Source organism: Apium graveolens, chromosome 8 (assembly GCF_009905375.1).
Source record: "Apium graveolens cultivar Ventura chromosome 8, ASM990537v1, whole genome shotgun sequence".
Classification (NCBI taxonomy): domain Eukaryota; kingdom Viridiplantae; phylum Streptophyta; class Magnoliopsida; order Apiales; family Apiaceae; genus Apium; species Apium graveolens.
Window position 1 is genome coordinate 254,376,443 of NC_133654.1, and position 22,102 is coordinate 254,398,544.

At 34.0% G+C, this 22,102-nt stretch overlaps 4 protein-coding genes across 5 annotated transcripts; 2 read left to right on the plus strand and 2 right to left on the minus strand.

Annotated features, from left to right (window-relative positions):
• Positions 1-4,038: 4,038 nt before the first annotated feature.
• Positions 4,039-4,788, plus strand: LOC141680672 (uncharacterized). The gene has a single exon (XM_074486835.1). The coding sequence runs from the start codon at positions 4,039-4,041 to the stop codon at positions 4,786-4,788; it is 750 nt and encodes a 249-aa protein (XP_074342936.1).
• A 1,038-nt stretch (positions 4,789-5,826) lies between these two features.
• Positions 5,827-12,082, plus strand: LOC141679094 (uracil-DNA glycosylase, mitochondrial). The gene is made up of 7 exons (XM_074485578.1): positions 5,827-6,387; positions 6,535-6,764; positions 7,271-7,429; positions 8,089-8,119; positions 8,584-8,719; positions 11,016-11,099; positions 11,948-12,082. Exons 1-7 carry the CDS (start codon positions 6,084-6,086, stop codon positions 12,012-12,014), a joined length of 1,011 nt encoding a protein of 336 aa, XP_074341679.1. The 5' UTR covers positions 5,827-6,083; the 3' UTR covers positions 12,015-12,082.
• LOC141679095 (general transcription and DNA repair factor IIH subunit TFB5-like) lies at positions 11,946-14,115 on the minus strand. 2 transcript variants are annotated; one of them, XM_074485581.1, is made up of 4 exons: positions 13,954-14,115; positions 13,534-13,602; positions 12,663-12,878; positions 11,946-12,083 (listed from the first exon to the last, which is right to left on the minus strand). In XM_074485581.1, exons 2-3 carry the CDS (start codon positions 13,566-13,568, stop codon positions 12,701-12,703), a joined length of 213 nt encoding a protein of 70 aa, XP_074341682.1. In that variant the 5' UTR covers positions 13,569-13,602; positions 13,954-14,115; the 3' UTR covers positions 11,946-12,083; positions 12,663-12,700. The 2 variants fall into 2 exon arrangements, with proteins under 2 accessions (XP_074341682.1, XP_074341681.1); XM_074485580.1 differs by lacking the exon at positions 11,946-12,083 and having other exon boundaries at positions 12,572-12,878; positions 13,954-14,113.
• Positions 14,116-15,441: 1,326 nt separating this feature from the next.
• LOC141678410 (uncharacterized) lies at positions 15,442-22,015 on the minus strand. The gene is made up of 11 exons (XM_074484719.1): positions 21,661-22,015; positions 20,556-20,599; positions 20,239-20,319; positions 19,749-19,856; positions 17,733-17,824; positions 17,479-17,553; positions 17,329-17,398; positions 16,517-16,618; positions 16,092-16,200; positions 15,799-15,861; positions 15,442-15,721 (listed from the first exon to the last, which is right to left on the minus strand). The coding sequence occupies exons 1-11, from the start codon at positions 21,881-21,883 to the stop codon at positions 15,633-15,635; spliced, it is 1,056 nt and encodes a 351-aa protein (XP_074340820.1). The 5' UTR covers positions 21,884-22,015; the 3' UTR covers positions 15,442-15,632.
• Between the last annotated feature and the right edge of the window lie 87 nt (positions 22,016-22,102).

Consider the following 22,102-nt stretch of genomic DNA (forward strand, 5'->3'; position numbering starts at 1 on the left):
TTTTAAAGGAATACGGAGAGAGTACTTAAGGATTAGAGTTACGTTCGACCTGTCGAAATCGTTGAAAAGAAGGATGAAACTCAGAAAATCTGGAAATGAATGGGGATGGATCACCTTCAAATATGAAAATGTACCCACGTTTTGTTTTATCTGCGGAATAATGGGACACTCGGAGAAATACTGTGGCCAACTTTTTGAGAAGTCATAAAATGAGATTGTAAAATCGTATGGGGTATGGATGAAGGCACCAGTGAGAAGACAGACAAAGCTGATAGGTTCCAAGTGGCTGAGGAACAGAGATGAAGTTTTTCCGGTGAGGACAAACGAAGAAGATGGAACACAGTCACAAAATCCCGAAAAATCAGGAGAAATTACAGTAAAAAATGCGGGTAATATGGGATTTGATAAGATTGCAAGTAACAGAACATCAATTTCGGAAAAAACAAACAACTCAGCGACAATAGCGGGTAATTCAAATTTCAAAGTCTCAAACGACAAGGCAAAAGAGACCGCTAAGGGGGGGAAATAGTAATATACAAATTTTGGAAAATAAGAAAAGGAGAACAGGCCCGGGTTGTAATTTCAGCCCAAATGTAGAAATAAACATGGACTCTGAAGAGGAGGAACAGGACGTTATGGATCAAGAAAAAGCTGATGGATCAAAAAATGAATATGGGGCGGGTTCCGAAAGTCGGGCCCGCCTAGCATTATGAATGTTTTGAGCTGGAATTGCCATGGGTTGGGGTCCCGTGGTTTATTCAATTCCTAAAAGATCTAGTGGCCCAAAAAAAACCAGATATCATTTTCCTATGCGAGACGTTGTGTAAAGAAGATCGAGTTAAACGTGTACAAGCAGCCCTGGGATTTGAAGGTATGATTACAGTGGAGAGTCCGGATCAAGGGGGTGGTTTGGCTATGCTTTGGAGAAATAAAACGGAGGTCTCTATGGAGTCGTTTAGTATAAACCATATTGACGTCAAGGTGAGTATTCAAGGAAATGTTATTTTTCGGTTGACAGGTATGTATGGTGAACCAAATAGAGCATGAAGAAGATCAACATGGAATCTAATTCATAATCTAGCAAGGGATAACAATTTTCCATGGTGCATAATAGGGGACATGAATAATATCCTCAGTCAGAGTCACAAGAAAGGAGGGAGGCTGTATCCAGAGTGGTTGGTTAAAGGATTTCAAGAAGTGATTGAAGAATGTGGTCTAACAGCTATGGAGTTATGTGGTTACCCCTTTACATGGGAAAGAGGTAGAGGAACAGAGAGATGGGTAGAAATAAGACTGGACGGAGCATTAGTTTCTCAACCGTGGCTGGATAAATTTCAAGATGCCAAATTATTCAACTGTGAAGTCTCAACCTCGGACCATTGCGCGATTTACTTGAACCCTTAAAGGAGAATGTGAGCTTGACCACAAAGCATTTTCGTTTTGAAAACGCCTGGCTTCGTGATCCTATGTGCAGCAAAATAGTTCAAGAAAACTGGGAAAACACAGCCACGGTATCATTTACTGAAAAGCTTGAAGCATGCTCAAAATAGTTGGCAGAGTGGGGGAAAGACATAACGAGCAGTTTTAAAAGACGCATTGACCAAAGCAAGAAGATTATAAGAATGGTACGTGGGCGTCGGGATGATCTATCCATCAAACAGTTCCAGGATGAAAACAAAAAGTTGACGGAAACGTTAACACAGCAGGAGGTTTTTTGGAAGCAGAGGTCTAAGCAAATGTGGCTAAAGAAAGGTGACTCCAATAGCAAATTCTTTCATGCTAGTGCCAAAGCGAGAAGAAAATTAAACAGAATTAGCAGCTTGCAAGATGATGGAGGAAATAAAGTAAGTTGGGAATCAGGTTTACAAGAACTTATGATATCATATTTTGACAATCTTTTCAAAGCCTCGAGAACAGAATGGAGAAGCATAGTGGATTACATGAACAGTCTCATTACAGACGAACACAACGCAAGTTTTATGCAGCAAGTTACAAATAAAGAGGTCAAACAGGCTTTGTTTCACATGCAACCAGGCAAGTCTCCAGGGCCCAATGGGATGAGCCCTGGCTTTTATCAAAAGCATTGGCATATACTTGGGGACGATATCACAAGGATGGTTCAGGAATACCTTGATACATGTACTTTTGCTGATAAATTAACATATACAAATATAGTTCTGGTTCCAAAAAAATCTAATCTTGTGTCAATGTAAGACTTGAGACCTATCTCTCTTTGCAACGTGATATATAAAGTGATTTCTAAAGTCCTAGCAAACAGACTGAAAGAGGTGATTGGGTTGATAATTTCCGAGAACCAGAGCGCGTTTATCCCATGACGTTTAATAACTGACAATGTCATGGTAGCACATGAAGTCATGCACTACATGAGAAGAAAAACAGAAGGAAAAATGGGATGGATGGTGCTAAAATTAGACATGAGCAAAGCCTACGATAGAGTGGAATGGGGATACTTAAGAGCTGCTCTAGGAAAGCTAGGTTTTAACGAAACAGTGGTGAACAGATTGATTCTCTGTGTTACGTCGGTCGAATACAGAATATGTCATGCAGGGAGGGAATTTGGCAGAATTGTACCAGGGAGAGGCCTCCGCCAGGGAGACCCCTTATCGTCATATTTGTTCCTGATATGTATGGAGGGCTTCACAACGTTAATGAATAAGTTTGAAAGAAATTTCCTACTGGGAGGAATCAAGGTGGCTAGGGGAGTTCCTGCTATTTCCCACATATTATTTGCAGATGACTCGTACATATTTTGCAAGGCCACGAAGGAAACAACATCTAGGGTGGTGAATCTTCTAGATATTTATGAAAAGGCTTCAGGGCAAAAGATTAACAATCTCAAGTCAAGTGCTTTCTTCAGTCGTAATGTGACTAATGAGTATAAGCAGGAAATTTGTGGTGTTCTAAACTTTATGGAAGCTCAGGAAGGGAGTCATTATCTGGAACTGCCGAACTACGTTGGGAGAAACAAAAATATCATACTTGGATACTTGAAGGAGAAGGTGATGGAAACAGTGAACAGTTGGGATGGAAAAATGTTGACAAAAGGGGGGCAAAGAAATTTTTCTCAAGTCTGTTGCACATACTATACCAAATTATGCAATATTTGTATTTCTTTTACCTCTAGATATATGTAAGGAAATGGAGAGGGCTATGTGTAAGTTTTGGTGGCGTAACTCAGCAAAGAAACCAAAAAATATCCATTAGATGTCATGGGAACACATGTGTCAACCAAATAAAGCAGGAGGTATGGGTTTTAAGCATATGCATGACTTTAATATTACACTTTTAAGTAAGCAGGCATGGAGGTTGGTAACTAATACTACCAGTTTGATGACGAGGGTTTTTAAAGCGCGATATTTTCCAAATAATAGCTTTATGGAAGCTAATATAGGTGGTAGTCCAAGTTTTGTGTGGTGAAGTGTTTTCGAGACTAAGTATGTGGTATAGGCAGGAGCAAGTCGAAGGGTGGGAAATGGGACAACTGTTAATATTCTGAAAGATCCATGGTTGCCAGATAAAAATAACAAGTTTGTTTGTACAGAGAATGAAGGACTTCGAGACGTCAGGGTGTCAAGCTTATTTATGCCAAATGAGAATAAATGGGATGAAGATCTGATTAATGATATGTTCATTGAACGGGATGCAAATTTGATTGTAGCAATACCACTCAACAGGAGAGAGCATGATAGTTGGTTCTGGAGTATGAAGAGACTAGGGAACTTCTCGGTTAAATCTGCATACGGGTGGATGCAAAAACAAAAATACTAGCATAGTACAGAGGAGAATGAGCGAGGTTGGAAGAGGTTGTGGGCTCTGAAAGTCCCACCTAAAGTTAAACATCTAATGTGGCGAGCTGCGACGGGATGCCTGCCAACTAAGGTACGACTGCAGTTCAAACATGTCAACATTGATAGTGTGTGTCCACAATGCCAGCTAGCTCCTGAAACTATAGTACACGCATTGATAAATTATGATTTTTCCAAGTGTTGCTGGAGCCAGGTGCTAACTAATGCATAAATGAATCAAGATGGCACCTCTTCGTTTGCAGAATGGATGGTAGAGTCCTTTGATACATGGCCAGTACAAAAAAGACAAGAAGCAGCAATGTTGTGTTGGTCCTTGTGGAAAGGAAGAAATAATCTGGTATGGAACCAGAAAGGTTTAGAAGCATCTGAAGTAGTAGTGTCAGCAAGAATGGCCCTTAACAAATGGAAGAAAGCTCAAGACAATATGTTTGACAACTTCCTAGGTCTTATGACCATGGAAGATGGAAGTGAGCGGTGGATGGTCCCAGATCAAAACACGGTTAAGATAAATTGCGATGCTGCAACTTTTGAAGATTCTAATTGTTACAGTTCAACTTTTGTAGTTCGAAATGACAGAGGTGAAGTACTGAAAGCGAGATCAAAATGCAGGGTGGGTTCAACAGGTCCGGACAGTGCAGAAGCCATGGAAGTTAGAGAAGCTTTAAGCTGGACGCAGGAGAGCAAACATCAAAACATTATGATTGAGACAGACTGCCTAGTGGTAGTGCAAGCAATGCGAGGTTCAGACTTACTATCTTCCTATTTTGGTGTACTCGTAAAAGAATGTAAAAGTCTGATACATGATCTTAGTAGCAGGAGTGTGAGCGTTCGTTTTGTAAAACGGTCTGCAAATAAGGTAGCTGATTTTCTAGCTAAAGCTACCTATTCACCATCTAATCGTATTTGGAGGGTGAGTGATCACCCGGGCTTCATCAATGTTTTGATGAACGACTTAATTTGATAAATGAAATCAAATTCATTTCTTGGCAAAAAAAACCATTACTACGCCCCATTAAATTTCATTTAAAACCCAAAATTGAGAAAAAAAAAGTAAAAACACAATATATGCGAAAAAATATCACGAACTAGCGAGTTTGGCGGCTTCCGAAGTAATAACTATAAGTCAACATATAATTTATTGGACGGTAATTCCCAACCACATTTATTTTGATGCAAATATTAAGAAATGTACTTGAAACCCATTATACACCGTAGAATCTCAATAGTTGTACCTTTTTAATTTTCAGAGATGTACATTTATTAATGAATTCAAATTGACATTATTTATAAATACCGATAAAATTGCTTTATCACTTATCGGTAAGTCTTAAATTCATAGCAATCATTTTTTAATGTTGTTATTAAATTTATCAATGATTAAATTTTATTTATTTTTAAAATGTAAAATTTAAAATTAAAATTTCTATTATAAATAATAAAATTGGTCCCATTAAATTAATGATTATTAAAAATTTGATCGCTAAGCGGACACTAGGGCTGTCAATGGATTGGAAATCCGGTCCGATCCGAAGGCTAATGGAGCGGATATGGATCACTTAAAAAAAATCCGATCCGAAAAAAATCCGATCCGGTAACGATCCGATCCGATAAGTACCGGATATGGATTTAGGCCGATCCGATCCGGATAATTTATTATATTTCATAAAATATATATTTATTTATTTATTTACATATTATAATAAATTATATATAAATTATATAATATATTTAATTATTCTTTGATAACATTTTTCACTGTGCAAGTCACCGAGACACTGTGTTGGCATTATCTTTGCTTAATTGTGTGTTGATTTTTAATAATCTATTTATTCACAAACTTTTGTTGACATATCTGTTATGTACGAAGCTTCTTAGTGCAAGAAACTTGGCTAGCAATTTTGGAAATCACAAAGTCAAATTGATAGATAAGCATTACTTTTCGTAGCAACCCCTTAACCTGAGAGGCTGAGATTAATTACAAAATGACTCATTTTTTTTAAAATATTAACGGATCGGAGCTCCGGTCCGTGATCCGTGATCCTAATGGATCCGGATATGGATCGAGTTATAAAAAATCCGACAAAAATCCGATCCGGATCCGAATCCGGTAAAGTTAAATGAATTAGGATATGGATCAAGGATCCGATCCATTGACAGCCTAGCGGAATCTCGAAAACCCTGATCATTCCTGTAAACACCCGCCAATCCTACAAATCGTCACTTTTTCCCGCCACAAAAAAACCCCCCAAATCTCCTATGTATTCCCCATTTCTCCACCACCACCATTACAAACTACTAGTATCACCTCCCCAGAAAACTACATTTATAAATGAGAAAATGTCCAATTCTTCTAAAACCCTAACTGACTTTTTCCAACGTTCCTCCAAACGCCTAAAAACAACCACACTCTCCCCCTCGAAAGCCGCGCTTCACGATGACACTTCTCCGGAGTCTGATCTCAGTCCGGAGCAAAAATCGAGGATCGAATTCAACAAATTACTCGCCAAGTCTAAGCGCAACCTCAAATTATGTTCCGAAAGAATATCGAAATCTACTACAGGTAAATCAATATTATCATTTTAAGTCACACACTACTCGTTTTTATTAATGTGCGTTTAAAAAATTTATATTTTCATTTTTTTAGTTTGTTTATTAGATTTCTATAATTAGAAAAATGAATTGATATTTGTGTGTGGAAATGTTATAGGCGGTGGTGTGATGAGTTTGAATTTGAAACTGGAAGAGCTGTTGGTGGAGGAGACGTGGTTGGAGGCCCTTCCGAATGAGTTCGAGAAGGCGTATGCGAAGAAGTTGTGTGAATTTGTGGAAACTGAAATACGAAGCAGTGGTTTGCCAATTTATCCGCCGCCTCATTTGATTTTTAATGCGCTTAATACGACTCCGTTTGATAGAGTGAAAGCTGTTATAATTGGACAGGTAGTTAAGTTTTAGTGAAATTATGTTGGATTGTGTATTCTTTTCATTTTGAGTATTTCGTTTGTTGCTGATGGAGTACCGTTTATTATGTTCCCTGTTTTAAGTCATTTTTATTTCTTGCATGAAGTATTCATTCTCCAACTGTGGTTGTCCCAGCCTGGGTCGTGTCATAAATAACTATATCTTCAAATGAAGTATTATATTGTTTGTTGGTAACATGAGAAGTTAACGAAAAATGAAAAGAGCATAAAAAATGTGGTGTGGTGAGATTATTTTGGACAGTTTTGATAATTAGCTGGGAAGTTAAGTTAATAGAGAGTTGACCATCGAAGAGAGAAAGGCATCAATTTTGTACTATAATTGTATATTAATCTCTACATATCATTGTATTCATTGTTCGCTGGTTAATATAGGACTTTTAGCGTGTATGATCTTATTTTACAATAATAGCTAGTCTGAGTTGATTAATTACATACCACTTAATTTAATGTTTTTTTTATTATTAGGATCCATATCATGGACCGGGTCAAGCAATGGGCCTCTCCTTCTCTGTACCGAAGGGCATTAAAGTTCCCTCAAGTTTGGGAAACATATACAAGGAACTTAAACAAGACGTGCAATGCTCAATTCCATCTCATGGAAATCTGGAAAGATGGGCTCTACAGGTAAAATTCACGAAATAATTGTTTCTATAATGTCACATGTCCTGGTAATGGTTACTAGTTATTTCTTAGTTACATTAAAACATCGTTATCATATTTGGCATAGACGCATAGTGTACCTTAACAATTTTACAAGCCTTCAAACACTTGATGTTTGCAGCTAAGCTGATTCTCCACCGGTTTCCATTTGTGCCATATTAATTCCTTTGTTACAAAGCTCACACTACTTTTCATCTACTTTTAATTTTTTGCAATTTTAGCACTTCTGCATCTTTTAGTTAAAATTGCCTAGATTAATCTTTGTGGTGGTCGGTCAAATTGGTCCTCAAGTCTTCATTACTGCACTAAAGTCCAAAGTATTATTATGAAATCTTGAGTTCCTCTGTACATTATACATTCAAAAGAACATACTCGCTAGAATTATAATTTATTTACACCATTGGCTGATAACAATAATCAGTTAAGGATTACAAAGTTCATATGAAGGTAAATAAAACACTTATTGTTTCTTGTTAGGCTAAGACATCAATTGCTGCCTAGTGCTAATTGTGCTTTACACTTATAATATTTTCTGTCAGATATAATTTGTGTTCAGATAAAACATGGAGTTTTCTTATTTCCCTAATAAACTGATTTCCTGAAACTAGTGCTAAATATTTCAGGGCGTTCTGCTTCTCAATTCGGTTCTTACTGGTAGGCATTCTATGTAATCTGATTCAGTCTAAAGTTTACGACAGGTGATACTAAATTCTGTTACAATCTGAATATGGCTGTATTGTAGATGCTTTCTTAGTTTTTTATTCTTGCTCTAGCACATTTTAACTCATTAGACCGGGATTGTTGAATTTGGTTCATTCTGAAACATGTTTGCTAGTTTATTGCTTATTGCTTATTGTATGGATTGCTGATTTTTTGATGTAATAAGAGTTCTTGTGAACTAGATTGAGTAATGAGCTAGGATGCCAGAAACCTGTTTGCTAGATCTTAATTTTCTATTAGGTGCAAGCATATTTCTGCATCTGGAGATATTAAATGTGCTAGTAATCATTCTTACAAACACTTGTTTCCCGGCAGCTCCTTTTTATGCTTGATGCCTTAAAGGAATCTTATGGTCTTTTGGTTATGTTTACTGGGTTTTCTTTTTGATTCCTCCACAGTTAGGCAGCATCAGGCGAATTCTCATGCCAAGAAAGGATGGGAGCAGTATACTGATGCTGTCATAGAGACGATCTCCAAAAAGAAAAGAGGAGTTGTTTTTCTTCTTTGGGGCAATTATGCTCAAGTGAAATCCAGGTACTTGTTTTAGTAAGTTTCATGGTTCAAGTTTTGCTACAAATTTATCATTTTGTCATATGAATATGTTCCTATGTCAAGTGCTGCTCATTTACAGTAGAGCATTTATCCTAGAATTTGACACTCAAACATATATACCAGTAGCTATTTCTATTTGGAGGTTTTGTAATGAACTATTGACAAGTTAATGTTAACAAATTAAAAAAACTTCCATTTCATGTAAGTGGACTAAACATCCTGCAGTTGTCATAATATAGTTGTCACAACTCATAATATACTAGAAGATAACCCGTGCGAAGCACGGTGTCGAGTTTTTTTAAAAAAAATTATTTATAATAATAAAATCAACGGAATATATTGATGTTCTGGTATAACCAAAAAACAGTAAAATTAAGTATTGTATCTTCAATTAAGTAATACGTAGTTCTAATGTAGATAGAAGTGTTGTAAATATAACATGATCCGAAAAAATTCATTATTTGAACAAAAAGTAAGACAAAATTATACGAGAAGTAGAATTAATGTAATTATACAATTTCAACAATTTTATTACTTTCATAAAATAGGAATTTAGGGGTGGGACCAATAAACGATAAATCAAAACATAGTAAAATCAAATACCACTAAAAGGGTCAAAGTGAAAAACAGGTACTAATATAGAGCTCTATGGGAAATTAAAGTATTGTATTCATAATATAATTCGAACAATTTCACTATTTTAATAAAAGTTAAAAAAGAATTCTACGGAAAATAGAAATATCGTAATTATAATATGATTCCAACAATTTTATAATTCATTAAAAAGTAACATAAAACTCTATGTGATATAGGAATCTAGGTGTAAGTCAAAAGACGACGTAACCGTACAAGATGAAACCAAATACCCTATAAAAAACGGTTTGAATAATTTTATTATTATCTAGGGTAAAACCAAAATATGGTACCTATAATATCCATATTGTTTTATTAAAACGGAACTCCACCAACAATTTTAAAAAAATCTAAATTAAAATATTCTAATTTCAAAACATGACCCATTTACTTCGTCATGGTTTATATTTTTTGGAACATATTTAGTTGGGCCAATTGATGAACCTATTTATAAAATATATTAAAAAAATGGGATCCCAACCTATAAAATAATTAAAATATATGACTTGTAAGAATTAAGAAAATGGTTAAAAATAATATATATAGAATTGTGAATCATATAGAAATAAAAAGGGATAAAAAATAATACACTTAGAGTTATAATAAAAATAAAAAAAAAGTGAAATCAAAAGGTGGTGAAACCAAAAAGTTGTGAAATCAAAGTACCTATTAAAAAAGAGGTTTCGCTTATTTATAAAAGTTATTAATTAAAAATAATATAAATAGAATTATAAGTCATATAGAAATATAAAAATAAAAAAGGATAAAAATAATACATTTAGAGTTATAACGAAACCAAAAGGTGGTGAAATCAAAAGGTGGTGAAACCAAAAAATGGTGAAACCAAAGTATCACTTAACAAGAGGTTTGACTTATTAATAAAGGTTAAATAGGTACTTGGTACTCGGATAATTATTCATGCCCCTGGAAATCCAACTTCTGTCTAACATATATTTACAACTTTTAAATGGCTATTCTCTATTGAAGTTGTACCATGATGCAAAAAACTATTGTTTTAGCAAAAAAGAAGGAAATATGAGAACTGGAGCTTGTCGGATTTCCCCCCTATTTTATAGTATACAGAATTATGCAGTTAGAATTACATACAAGACATTATTCAATATCAATACATTCATTCAAGGTTTTGCGTGTTTTCCTTTTATTCTGTTACGAAGTTCATCATGTCAATCACACAGATTATTTCAATAGAGTCGCTATCTACCTAAAAAACGTAACCAGTAGGAGACTCATCTGGATATCTACTATTCTATAAAGTGTCTGATATAAACCAAAATTGTGGTTCCAACTTAATTAATCCCAGGATGTTTTACCGTATATGACTAAGATTATAAGCTGGTCAAATTAATTATCTATATTTAGTAGTAAGCTTTGTAGTCTAATGTCCAATCTTCTACAGTACCAGCTTCCACTGGGAATTTGGGATTATGCATTATGTCTAAGTGTCAGATAAAAGAGACTTTTTTTGTTTTGGATTTGGAAAGATATATTTGGCTTGCATCACATATGTTTTTTTTCACGAGTATTCATTTGGTTGTCTGCTTGATTGAAATGTAATCATTTTTGAGTAAAAGTATTAGTCGATATTTTTGCATGCGTAAAAAAGCTTATCAAAAGTTTTTAACAGGTTGATTGATGGAACAAAACACCACATTCTCAAGGCAGCACATCCCTCTGGTTTATCTGCTAACAGAGGCTTCTTTGGATGCAGGTTAGTAATTTATTGATAATTATAATCACATTGAATGATGTCTTAAATTGTTGAAAGTATGAGCTCTGTCAAACATTTGATTTATTAAAAATGTCTCCAGCAAATCCAGAGCTGGAACATGTTCCTTCTCGCGTTCCTTGTATTTGATTGTGTATATCTGCCATCTGCTAGGTATAGGCCCGAACCCAAGAAACAGTCTCTTTTTGAAAAATAAGGTATAGGTTGTATAAATGTGGAATTGCCGTTATACCGAGTCTTCTACACTTATGGTTGTTTGAGACTTGCCATTTAGGAGCATTGTGTTTGCCCCTTTACAATATCAATTTGTTAATTCACTCTGAATCTGATGGTTCACTGTATTAAACAGGCTGAGCCCACATTATATATTCTGGAATCGTTAATATATTGCAGTATATCAGACCATATAATTACGCTGGAAGCAGTCGTAAAAGTAGGGCATTCGCCAAATGTTGAACAAAGTTGCAATTCTCTTGTTGCTTATAAAATTGCCGATCTGTGATCACATTAAGAAATTTAATGACATCCCCAGAAATTAACAAACTTATTAACATAAATTAAGATGAGTATTTACTTGTAGTTTGGAGTACATCCTGGTGAGCAGTTTGTTAGTTCAACTAGTCTATAGATATTAATACTAAATATTGTTTTCCCATGTTCTGATATAAAAATACAATTTACCAACCAAATTGTATGCATTGTTGAAGTATGTTGAACTGGCAAATATTTTTACAATAAAGGTCTTCTTGTAACATTATAATGGTAAGATTACTCTCAGTAGTTCATAAGAATAAGATGTACTAAATTACTTCCTCTTCCTTGGTGTACAGGCATTTTTCTCGTACAAACCAGCTCTTGGAAGAAATGGGAATGGCTCCCATAGATTGGCAGCTATAATCTGGAGAAGTTCTGCAACTCTGATGTAGTTTTGTATACTGGTCTGAATTATCAAGCCCCGGTGCTCACCTAGGCATGCGGCAAGTATTGGACCCAAAGTTTAGTTAATGTTAAGGGGTTCTAATCTATCTTTTAAGTTACGGTTTCAACTGTTGAAGTTGATCCTTGTCAAGTAGGTAGTACATTTTTGGCTCTAACATGTGGCTGAATTTCTTAAGAAGAAATGCTGTTTATCGCTTGCCAGAACAGTTAATGAAGAAAAGCTCACATTTCTTACCAAACAAATTTATAGCACTAGTTTTTGCATTTCTAAACAATCCTGAATCGTAATGAATTCATCATTTTAACAAGTTCCAAATGAACTATTTTTCAAAATGCAACAATAGCAATAATTTATTTGACCATAATAACTGCATAACCAACACTCTTGTATTGAAAACTTTATATAGACATTTTATGTACTTGTACTATTTCAACCTTAATGTTACCAGTTCTTACACACACTGTGTGTGTATTTATTAGATTTATACATTATTATGAGTTTGATAATTCAAAGGTTGGGTTTAAGGTTAACTAGTCACATATATAAGCGGTAGAAATTTCACAAGAATAAAATACAAACTTCTGAATCAAGGCTAAAGATAGAACCTTGGTACTTGCTTATCTTTATTTTGACAAAAGAAATATCATGCAGGCTTTTCATAAGTATTCTGTTCTCTGAACTCTGAGATTTTCTCACGAATGCTTCCAGCCATGTCAGATCGCACAAATAAATGGGTATCATCCAAAACATGTAATATAAACTTCTGTGACTGGGGTAACGCTGCATTCATGTTGATAATAAATTGTGCCATTGGTATGTCACTGCAATCCAACAGTGTAAGAGGTTAGCAGGGATAAACCGAAAATGAATCACAACGATTTCTGCATAAGAATCACACACAAATTGTCACTTTTACATATTTCTTCCACCCTCGAGTTGGGTAATACTATATACTCTGCTGCGTGTTGGGATTAACCTATCAATTTGTAATAATTTTTATCTGCTAATTAAACCTAACCTACGATAGATGAGCTTCACCTTGTTGGCTGGGTGAAGGTAGCGAGATCTTTTCCAACAAAGTTCTTTAAATTCATGAAAAAGTGGTGCAAGTTGTAGCGGATGATAAAATATGTAATCATCAAACTGAAAACCAGTAAACTGTTATTGAAATAAAAAGACACGAATAAAGTAGGCCGGGGTACATTATGGTCCGCATATCAATATACCGAGTTCAAAAAAGTTTTCCTACCAAATAATTTATAGAAGCATAAAGCATCACCCCTAATGATGTTCAATACCACAAACCAATACGTAATTCAAAGATTCTACTTCATTATCATATCAAGTTCAAGCTATTTCTAAAATCATTTGATAGAATTAACAAGCGGCTTCACAAACATCAGAGCAACATAGATCATACCAGTCAAACAATAACCATGAATACCGTAAAACTTTCAGTCAGGACAGAAAAGTTACCAAGAAATGTATAAGCCTTTGATTATGTTTACCATGGTGGTATCGGAAGCCACCTTTACGGGCTTAAGTCTGTACAATAACAAATTACATAATAGGAGAAATTAGGTAAAACCTTAGCAAAAAAAAGAGAGAAAAAGAAACAAAATTATTTACCACAACACAAAAAACAAATAAAAATACAAGAGGCTAAATAAGCAATTAGAGTAAGAATAGCTTGATTACTGAATTTTAATCTAGCAATTAGCAATACATAGCTAAAACATGAATAAGAGCATATATATGAGGATGATATAATGCAGACATACAACTGGGGTTCCACATCTAAAACAATACCTTGAGGATTAAATTATTTAATTACGACGACAGAAGGAGTGTGTGTGTGTGTGTGTATAAATAAGAGCGGAAGATATAGAAATATACCAGAGGAATTGATGGAATAACAGGTGGATCGGGTGAGGAGAGACTGTGAATTTGGGATCAGATTGCAGGTACTCTCAATTCAAACACTGAATTGCCTTATACTCACTCCGTTTCGGGCCCGTTATACTCACCCATTCTTTGCATTTAGGGCCCGTTTAAAACTTAATTGCCTCATTTTTTTAAAAATAAATGGACCACAATGTCACATGGTCCAAATATCACATCGGTCCTAATTGTCATTTCACTTCACCATATTTTGAAAAACCATCCAAAATGTTAGGGTTTTGTTTATTTATTTTTATTTTTTTTAATGTGGCAACGTGACTTCATGTCACGTTTTGTGTTTCTTCTTCTTCTTATTTTATACTTCTTTTGGTGTTATTGTTTAAAAACCCGAAAATATCACTTAATATTATATTTTTGATATTTTTGTTATTTAATATTTTTAAAATTTAAAATTATATCATAATTTAACAATTTTTAACATCTATGATTCAACAATTCCTTTTTGGATTTTAGAATTATTTAAAAAAATTAATGAATATTAGTGTTTATGGTTTAGGGTTTACTAGAGCCTAAAACTTAATTTTAGCTCGGGTTTAGGGCCCTAAATCCTAAAACCAAAAATGTAAATTTTAAGTTAAACAGTTTTAAAATTTAAGGGAGTAATCTAATTTAATAATTCTTAACATTTTAGATTTCACTAATCCCTTTTTAGGTTTTAGAAATAATTTAAATAATTTTTTAGTATTTTAGGAATTAACAATTTTTTATTTGAGTTTATAAATATATATTTTTTAAAAAATTTACATGTGTAAAACGCTAGATGAATTAGTGTTTTGGGGCCAAAATGGCCAAAATGCTACATAATGGTCATTGTCATTTTTTTTTCATAAGTGATATTTTAAACCATTTTTTACCCATAGGGGCATCACCCAATTTTTTTATATAAAAAACGAAAATTTTAAAAATAAAGCAGGAAACTATATTTTATAGCCAATGATAAAAAAAATTGTAAAAAATGAGCGGGACAAAGGGAATATATTTATTTATTAAGTGTAATATAACGCAGTACTAGTACATCCTGCAATTTTCCTTGTAGTTTTTTCTTGAGGTGAAATATTTTGGTTATAATTTGATCTTACATATTAAAAAAATACAAAAATGTCACCCTGCCAAAATTGTGCTAAAAACAAATAGTATACTGCTAAAGTTTTTCTATGATCCTCATAAACCTTTAAAATTATTTTTAGATCACATGCACTCCTCTCTTCCGGTGGCTTTTGTTGTGTGATTGGATTGCTTTGACAACAAAAGGATTAGTGAGTTGAAAGATCTTCTCAAGTTAGTAGGATTCTTTTTTTTAAACCATAGATCGGAAAATTGGCAAGTAATTTTCGGACTTATTTTAGATGGACGGGTTACTCACAAATATACCCCAAAAGATTACAGACAATGTGGGTAATAAACTTATTCCAATGCCATATCGATACGAAATTCTGGTATAGAACTTTCAACTTCTAAAATTTATATAAGGATTACATTAAGATGTTGTACAGGTACCTATAGGATCATCAGAGCAGCAGGAATGAAGCATGTTGCCGTTATTACACTAGATCTTGACATAGAATATTATCACTAATCCTCCCATTATCCTTGATGCTTCTGCATGCAGTGAATCAAGTGCTGTGACCTGATGCAGCTACGAAGCTTTCTAAAGCAGAGTTTTTGACTTCAGTGTCCCTGAATTCAGCTCTCCTCCCATGGCCTGCAGTTGATTATAGACAATTAAAATACAAAAGGAAGCATATTGAGTTACGGACCAGTTTCTCCAAATCATCCTACCTGGTAATATCCATTCAAAATCAAACTGCGTTAACTTCTTGACACTCTGAATCTGTACCGGAACTGCCACAAGCACAAAAAAAATACAAGTTAGAACAGAAAATGTACTATATATACTTCACCAGCTGTACTACTGAACCTTTTTTTGTTCATGCAGTGTAGAACATTTTTCTTTCTTCACTCTCTAATGAACAAGTGACTAAACAAGAACAAGTTGAAAATCATTAATCAACAGATCTTGTAGGCAAAAAAACAACAGAATAATAATTATAAACTGATTCCAAGTCTGGTACCTGAAAACCAATTGTATATCTCTGAAATGCATAGTCCAGATTCATCCATTGCGATATGATCCCCAGCAAAAAGTACCTTGAGTGACCTGTGTAATAAGCAGACTGATCCCTGCCACAAAAATAAAATAAAATTGGGTGATGCAACACTCGAACTATAACATTTTTAACCAAGTAAAAAAGTAACAAACTAACAAATGGACTGTTTCCTTTAAACTGACGAGTGATGATCCAGGATATAATAAAGAGAACCTAACCTAGCAACCTTTAAAGATGAGGATATAAGATTCAATTTTAATGAACTCCTACATGCTTCTAGCAATTATAGGACATAGATCACTTTAACTGGATTTCGGGTCAGTCCATTGATAACATAAATTAATGGTACACTATATTACTAAATTTGCTGAAGGAACATCTTTACTCACTTTCGTGTGGCCCGGAGTGTGTATAAGCTCAAGATCATCAGCAAGCTTCCATGGCCCATTCCCCTCTAGCTTACACTCTACTTCAGCAGTAGAAGCATCTACCTTCAGAAAAAAATATAGTACGAATTATAAATTAAAATTACAGAAATGATTATGCAGAGAAGAGTTCCAGTTATGCCCTAAAGAATTTACAAATATTTCTTTTAGATTTTTCCAAGGAAAATGATCGACAAATCTACATAGTGAATGAGAATACATGTGAATGGTCATTTAACTGAGAACAATATTATTTTAACATTTGATTGACAAGTCGAACTGAGGTGGCGGTGTTTAAAATGTGGGATAACTGAATCGCCTTAAACTACCAGGTAATCTGTTCATCTCTCATTTTGAACGGGCAGGAAAACCATGTGATGATGGGCAAGATTTAAAAATTCAAACTTTCCCAATAAACTTCAGCTAAGAGGGATGATATTGATACACTGATGTTGGAAGAAGCTGTTAATAGAATCGTTTAAATAAACAATGTTCTAAAAAGAGAAATCAAGCAAGCAGGTTAAGCTATTGCTGCGACGTGGATATTTTTCCTTGAAGGCTAAATGAAAGGAAATTGTTTACACAAGATCTTATCTTCTACTAGGTAGAAGTAGGTTTGCCTTTTTGATATAAACCTGCAATGTACTTAGTCCTGTCGAGTGCTTTAATATATATAGAGACCTTAGGTGTGTAGTAAAAATATCTTAGTAGACGCAATATGGAAATGAGGAAATCAAGTAAAGTAGAATAAAAAATACAAATTTTTGGAAAAATACTTCTTCTGAGTGGATAATTCTGTCACAGCCTAGCCTTTTTGACCACTTCATATGATCTGCAATATCATCCCTGATCACAATAGAAACAATAATCATTTACCAAAGGTAATTTGCAAAGCTCCGTATTATAAGTGTTATGGCAATTAGTACCTGTGCGTAAGAAACATGTAACGAGCTCCACCCATCATTTCAAATCTACGGGCCAGTTTATCTGTATATTTAGGACTGCAAGACCCATAATAGTCATATAATTCATTAAAACGATCAAAACTCAGTGTAAGACAATACTAGAAACAACTCCTCACCAATAAACTTCTTCATTTCCATGATATTTGAATTTTGATGTATCAAACAGTAGAATGGATGCAAAAACCTTTTTTGATAAATTAAACTACATGTTTTACCTGTCCACAAGAATGTTTCCTTCAGGATGGACAATGAAGTACGAAGCAGCCCCAAATGACTTCTCAGAATGATAACCACAATGATATATACCCTAAAACAAGTCATCGAATATTGCTCAGTAAAAATATCATTAAACAATTGAAGAATCTTTAGTCTTTGAATTAGACGTTAAACAATAGAAAGTACTCCCTCCGTCCCTCTCATTTCTTTACACTTTCTTTTTTGGGTCGTCCCACCAATTCTTTACATTACCCTTTATAGAAATTTTTATATATTAAAATAAAGAAAAGTAGTATTGTGGACAGACTTGCCAGTAATTAACATTGATAATATAGATAATTAGCACCCTCAACTATTTTTAATTCTAAACCCCCACCCCCCACGTGACTACTACTCCTATCTCTTTCTCCTCTTTCTTTCTCAATTATTCAGCCGTAGTATCAAATTGCTCCAAACCCTAAATTTCATTTTTCTGTCTGATTCAATTCTAAGTTTATTCCCAAAGTTTGATCTTCTGATTGAAATAGAATCCCAGTATTTTAGTGAATCAGCCCCAAAATTCGAATTTTATTCCGAAAATTTCTTTTCTCCAGTTTCTTCACCACTTTCTCTTAAAACTCTCCCTGTATTGATTTGTGAGGATGATCCCGAAATTATTGAAGACGAGTCAGAGCTAATCATTAACGAAATCGTTGATGATACTCCTGATAAGATTGTTGAGCAATATGTGAAAGCCAAGAAGAATACTTTAAAACCGAGAAAGCTGCAATTCGAGGACCCAACTGGAATGTTGCGAATTTTTCTCCCTCAAATTGTGTAAGATTTCTTATTTGTTTACTGTTTTGTGTGTTTTAAGTTTTCAATTTACGGTTATCTAATTTACTATTGTTCAGTACTAAATCACTTTTATCTGAATTTGTTAACCTTTTCCTTTTTGCAGTGCTTTGACCAGATGCTGATATTGAAGAAGTACTGAATTGCTCACCATTTTGGACATCTCCTAACTCTGAAAAATTAGATCCACTTTCCATTTTTGTGTAAAGTACTGTGTAAAGTAGTTTTGGAACAAGTATATGTCAAATTGTATATTTATAGAGCAATGGGTGCAACTGGAGGCAACCCCAAAATTTTGTAATCATCTTTTATGATTTAGGCGGGGCACTAATCTCCTTTCCCTCCATACTTAATCTATTGCAAAGTTTATTTAATGTCATTGTCATCTACAGTTTTTTCTTTAAATATTAATTGATGTTAGCAGCTTGTATATTATATTCATTGTCATTGGTCTTTGTGCTAATGCTAAAAGGTAATGTTAAGAAACCAGAGGGACAGAGGGAGTAATAAAAATATGGTTGTGGTAGGAAACATAAAGAAAGTTTAGTTAACTTACAAGTCCACTATCCACGATAGGTACACTATGAAGCAAAAAAAGTATTGTAGTGGGAATGACACACTCACTCCTGAAAACATTTACAGGTTTTGAGCAATATACTGAGTTCAGATTCTTCGTTTCAACCCCTTATTATGGATCATTAAGCACTATGATCCACTACAATGAAAACAGTACACACACTTAAAGCTAGTATGTACTTTAAAGATTTAATAAAAAATAGTAGTTGCGCGTTCTAGTACTTCAGCAAACTCTCTCTTGCATTTGGCCTAGGAAAACCAATTTTATTTACTATCACATCCTACTTATAATTGTACAAACTGTATAGTGATATTAGATCCGTTTAAAGAATACTAAGAAGTCTTAAATGCAGCCTCTCGATAAATAGACGATCAAGTCTTTTGCTTCTGTTTATTATCTTTTTTAAGTTTATTTAAACTGGAGGTTGACACTAGCAATCTCCTCTTGGTATACATGTAGATACATATTTTTTTTAAATGTGAAAACCATTTTAGAACCCCAAAATGAACAACCTTTACTTAAATAAGACAACATAATCAATGTGTGACAGAAAACTGTTTTTATATACAAGCACGCACACACACATAGTAAGCAATATGAGTACCGGAATTCTCTGCTCATCAACAGGAATAGGAAATGTCTTCTGAACCTCTAAAATATCAGCAGGAGGTTTCTCTGTGCGGATTGAGCTTGTTGGACATGAAAGTAAGGCCTAAAACATCAATGATTCAACCGATACAGTTAGGACCACATTATAGAATTCAAAGAAGTAATAACGTAAATTGTAATATTGTAGTGGTGTTTCTTTAAACAAAACCAATTTTGTCTGAATATAAATGGGGGTCGTGTATTACTGCAATCAGAGCAAACTTAACAGATATTATACCAACTGCAACAAAATATGATCAAACCACATATTTTTTGATAAGATAAATAACCTGTCATTAATTACAAACAAACATTTGATTTATATTCTTAACCCAAGTGTGCAATATCGCAACTTTTTAATTATATTCTTAGGGCCTCGATTCTGCTACAATAGGATTCTAAATCTATTTTGTTATTTGTGCCATTGCAAGTAAATGTAGTAATACCTGGAGAGCCTTTACTCGTTCTTCTTTACTTTCTGGCTGTTTAGAAACTGCTGACATCCCATCAGCTCGGCTGAAAACTTCCTGAGAAGGTTAAAGCAAACATTGTCATATAATCTTGCGGGTGGTTGTTTGCAGGTATGTAGAAACAAAAAGCTATAAATTTTAGTTGGTGTATTCAATTAGATATTTAGTGTTCTGGTCACGACAAGTTAAGTGGTCTTAATTGGCAGAGTTCCCTATACATATTCTATATACGATTTATGCTAATGTTAGCAGATTGGTCAAGGTCAGGCATAAATATTTGTTGAAAGAAGTACCGGAGCCATCCAGCGACACGTATCACAATCTATGCATGTATGATCTGCAATTCAACAAATACAAGACATAAACACATTTATATAATCAAGATAGGGTGAAAGAAAATTCAATCTCTAGCTCTGCGACAATGATCACATAAACAAAGCAAACCAAGTTTCTTATCATGTAAAATTTTCTCCATGTTCAAGAATCATGATCATTATTAGAAAAGGCCTCAAATTGCGAACATATTTTATACTTTATGTAATACTAGCTTAAAACCCGTGCGATGCACGGGTTCCGTTAATATTTAGATTTTTTTAATTTATATGATTTTATTGAAATTCTAATATAAATAATTAAATAAGTAAATTAATAACAATATAATTATAATTTGATTGTGTATAACTTTAAGTAAAATCAAATAGTATAGTATAAAATAGTATATGGTTGATGAGATTTGAACCATTAACCTTATTTATAAATAATAATTAAATGTTTGATGTTGGCAGGGTTCGAACCTGTGAACTTGGTTAGTGTATTTTTTTTATAAATATTAATATAAATGTTTGTTATTGGCAGGATTCGAACCTAGAAATTTATTTGTAATTTTATAAATAATAATATAAATGTTTGTTGTTGGCGGGATTCGAACCTGTAAGCTAGGTTGGTGTATTTTTTTTAGTATTCAGATCTAACGGTTATGATCATTTGGTTAAATCGAAAGAGATAACCAAATACAGGGTTAACCAAACTACAAATTATACCCCTGTTCGATTATTATAGATTAGTATAAATTCCCCTGAACTGTGAACACTTGATCCATAAGATTGTAATTCTTTTCATCAATTAATCCAGGTGAAAATAATAGAGATAAAAGACATGGATAAATATTATAAGTATGATCCAATCAAGTTCTTTCTTAACAACTTAAGATCCTACCACCATAATATCTTAGGACAGTAGATAATTAAAATTAAAGTTGATAACTAAAGATAGTATCACAGCTCATGTAGAGTTTAATATCCTACTAGCACCTTTTTTTGTGTGAAGAACTTCAAAACAGAGAGAGAGAGAGGGGGAGGGGGAGAGGTATAGAGAGAGAGACAGAGAGATGAGTTATACCAACAAAGAAGTCTCCAAGAACATTCTGTGGCCTTCTCTCCCTCTTAGAGAAAGAAACTTTATTGGAACCCTCATCAACATTCTGGGATTGTATAGCTTTGACAACAAAAGAACTATACTTGTTGTGAGTATGTGAGTTGAAAGATGTTGTCAAGTTGAAAGGATTCACTTTCTTGAATCCAAGCACAGGTCTTGCCAAAGCTGCAGCTCCACCAACTTCCATTCCCTTTCTTTCTTTCTTTTCTTTGTTTTCCACTAAAATCTCAATAAACTTTATGTATGATAGTGAAATATACTGTATATATTTGTAGTCATGGGGGTAATTATATCCACTAACATTACAAGCCAAAAGAAATGAGAAACGTATGGGGGATGCACACATAAGATGATGGACATGTTCAAGACACATGGCGCATTTAGTGTACACTCGTGCAACTATATC

Coding starts and splice junctions, on each gene's coding strand:
- LOC141680672 (XM_074486835.1), top strand. CDS start 4,039: ATGAATCAAGATGGCACCTCTTCGTTTGCAGAATGGATGGTAGAGTCC.
- LOC141679094 (XM_074485578.1), top strand. CDS start 6,084: ATGTATTCCCCATTTCTCCACCACCACCATTACAAACTACTAGTATCA. Junction 7,430..8,088: donor TGGAAAGATGGGCTCTACAG/GTAAAATTCACG, acceptor TAAATATTTCAG/GGCGTTCTGCTTCTCAATTC. Junction 8,120..8,583: donor TCTCAATTCGGTTCTTACTG/GTAGGCATTCTA, acceptor ATTCCTCCACAG/TTAGGCAGCATCAGGCGAAT.
- LOC141679095 (XM_074485581.1), bottom strand. CDS start 13,568: ATGGTAAACATAATCAAAGGCTTATACATTTCTTG. Junction 12,879..13,533: donor AAAGGCTTATACATTTCTTG/GTAACTTTTCTG, acceptor GTTGGATTGCAG/TGACATACCAATGGCACAAT.
- LOC141678410 (XM_074484719.1), bottom strand. CDS start 21,883: ATGGAAGTTGGTGGAGCTGCAGCTTTGGCAAGACCTGTGCTTGGATTC. Junction 20,600..21,660: donor TCTTGGAGACTTCTTTGTTG/GTATAACTCATC, acceptor GTTGAATTGCAG/ATCATACATGCATAGATTGT. Junction 19,857..20,238: donor AACGAGTAAAGGCTCTCCAG/GTATTACTACAT, acceptor TTGATGTTTTAG/GCCTTACTTTCATGTCCAAC.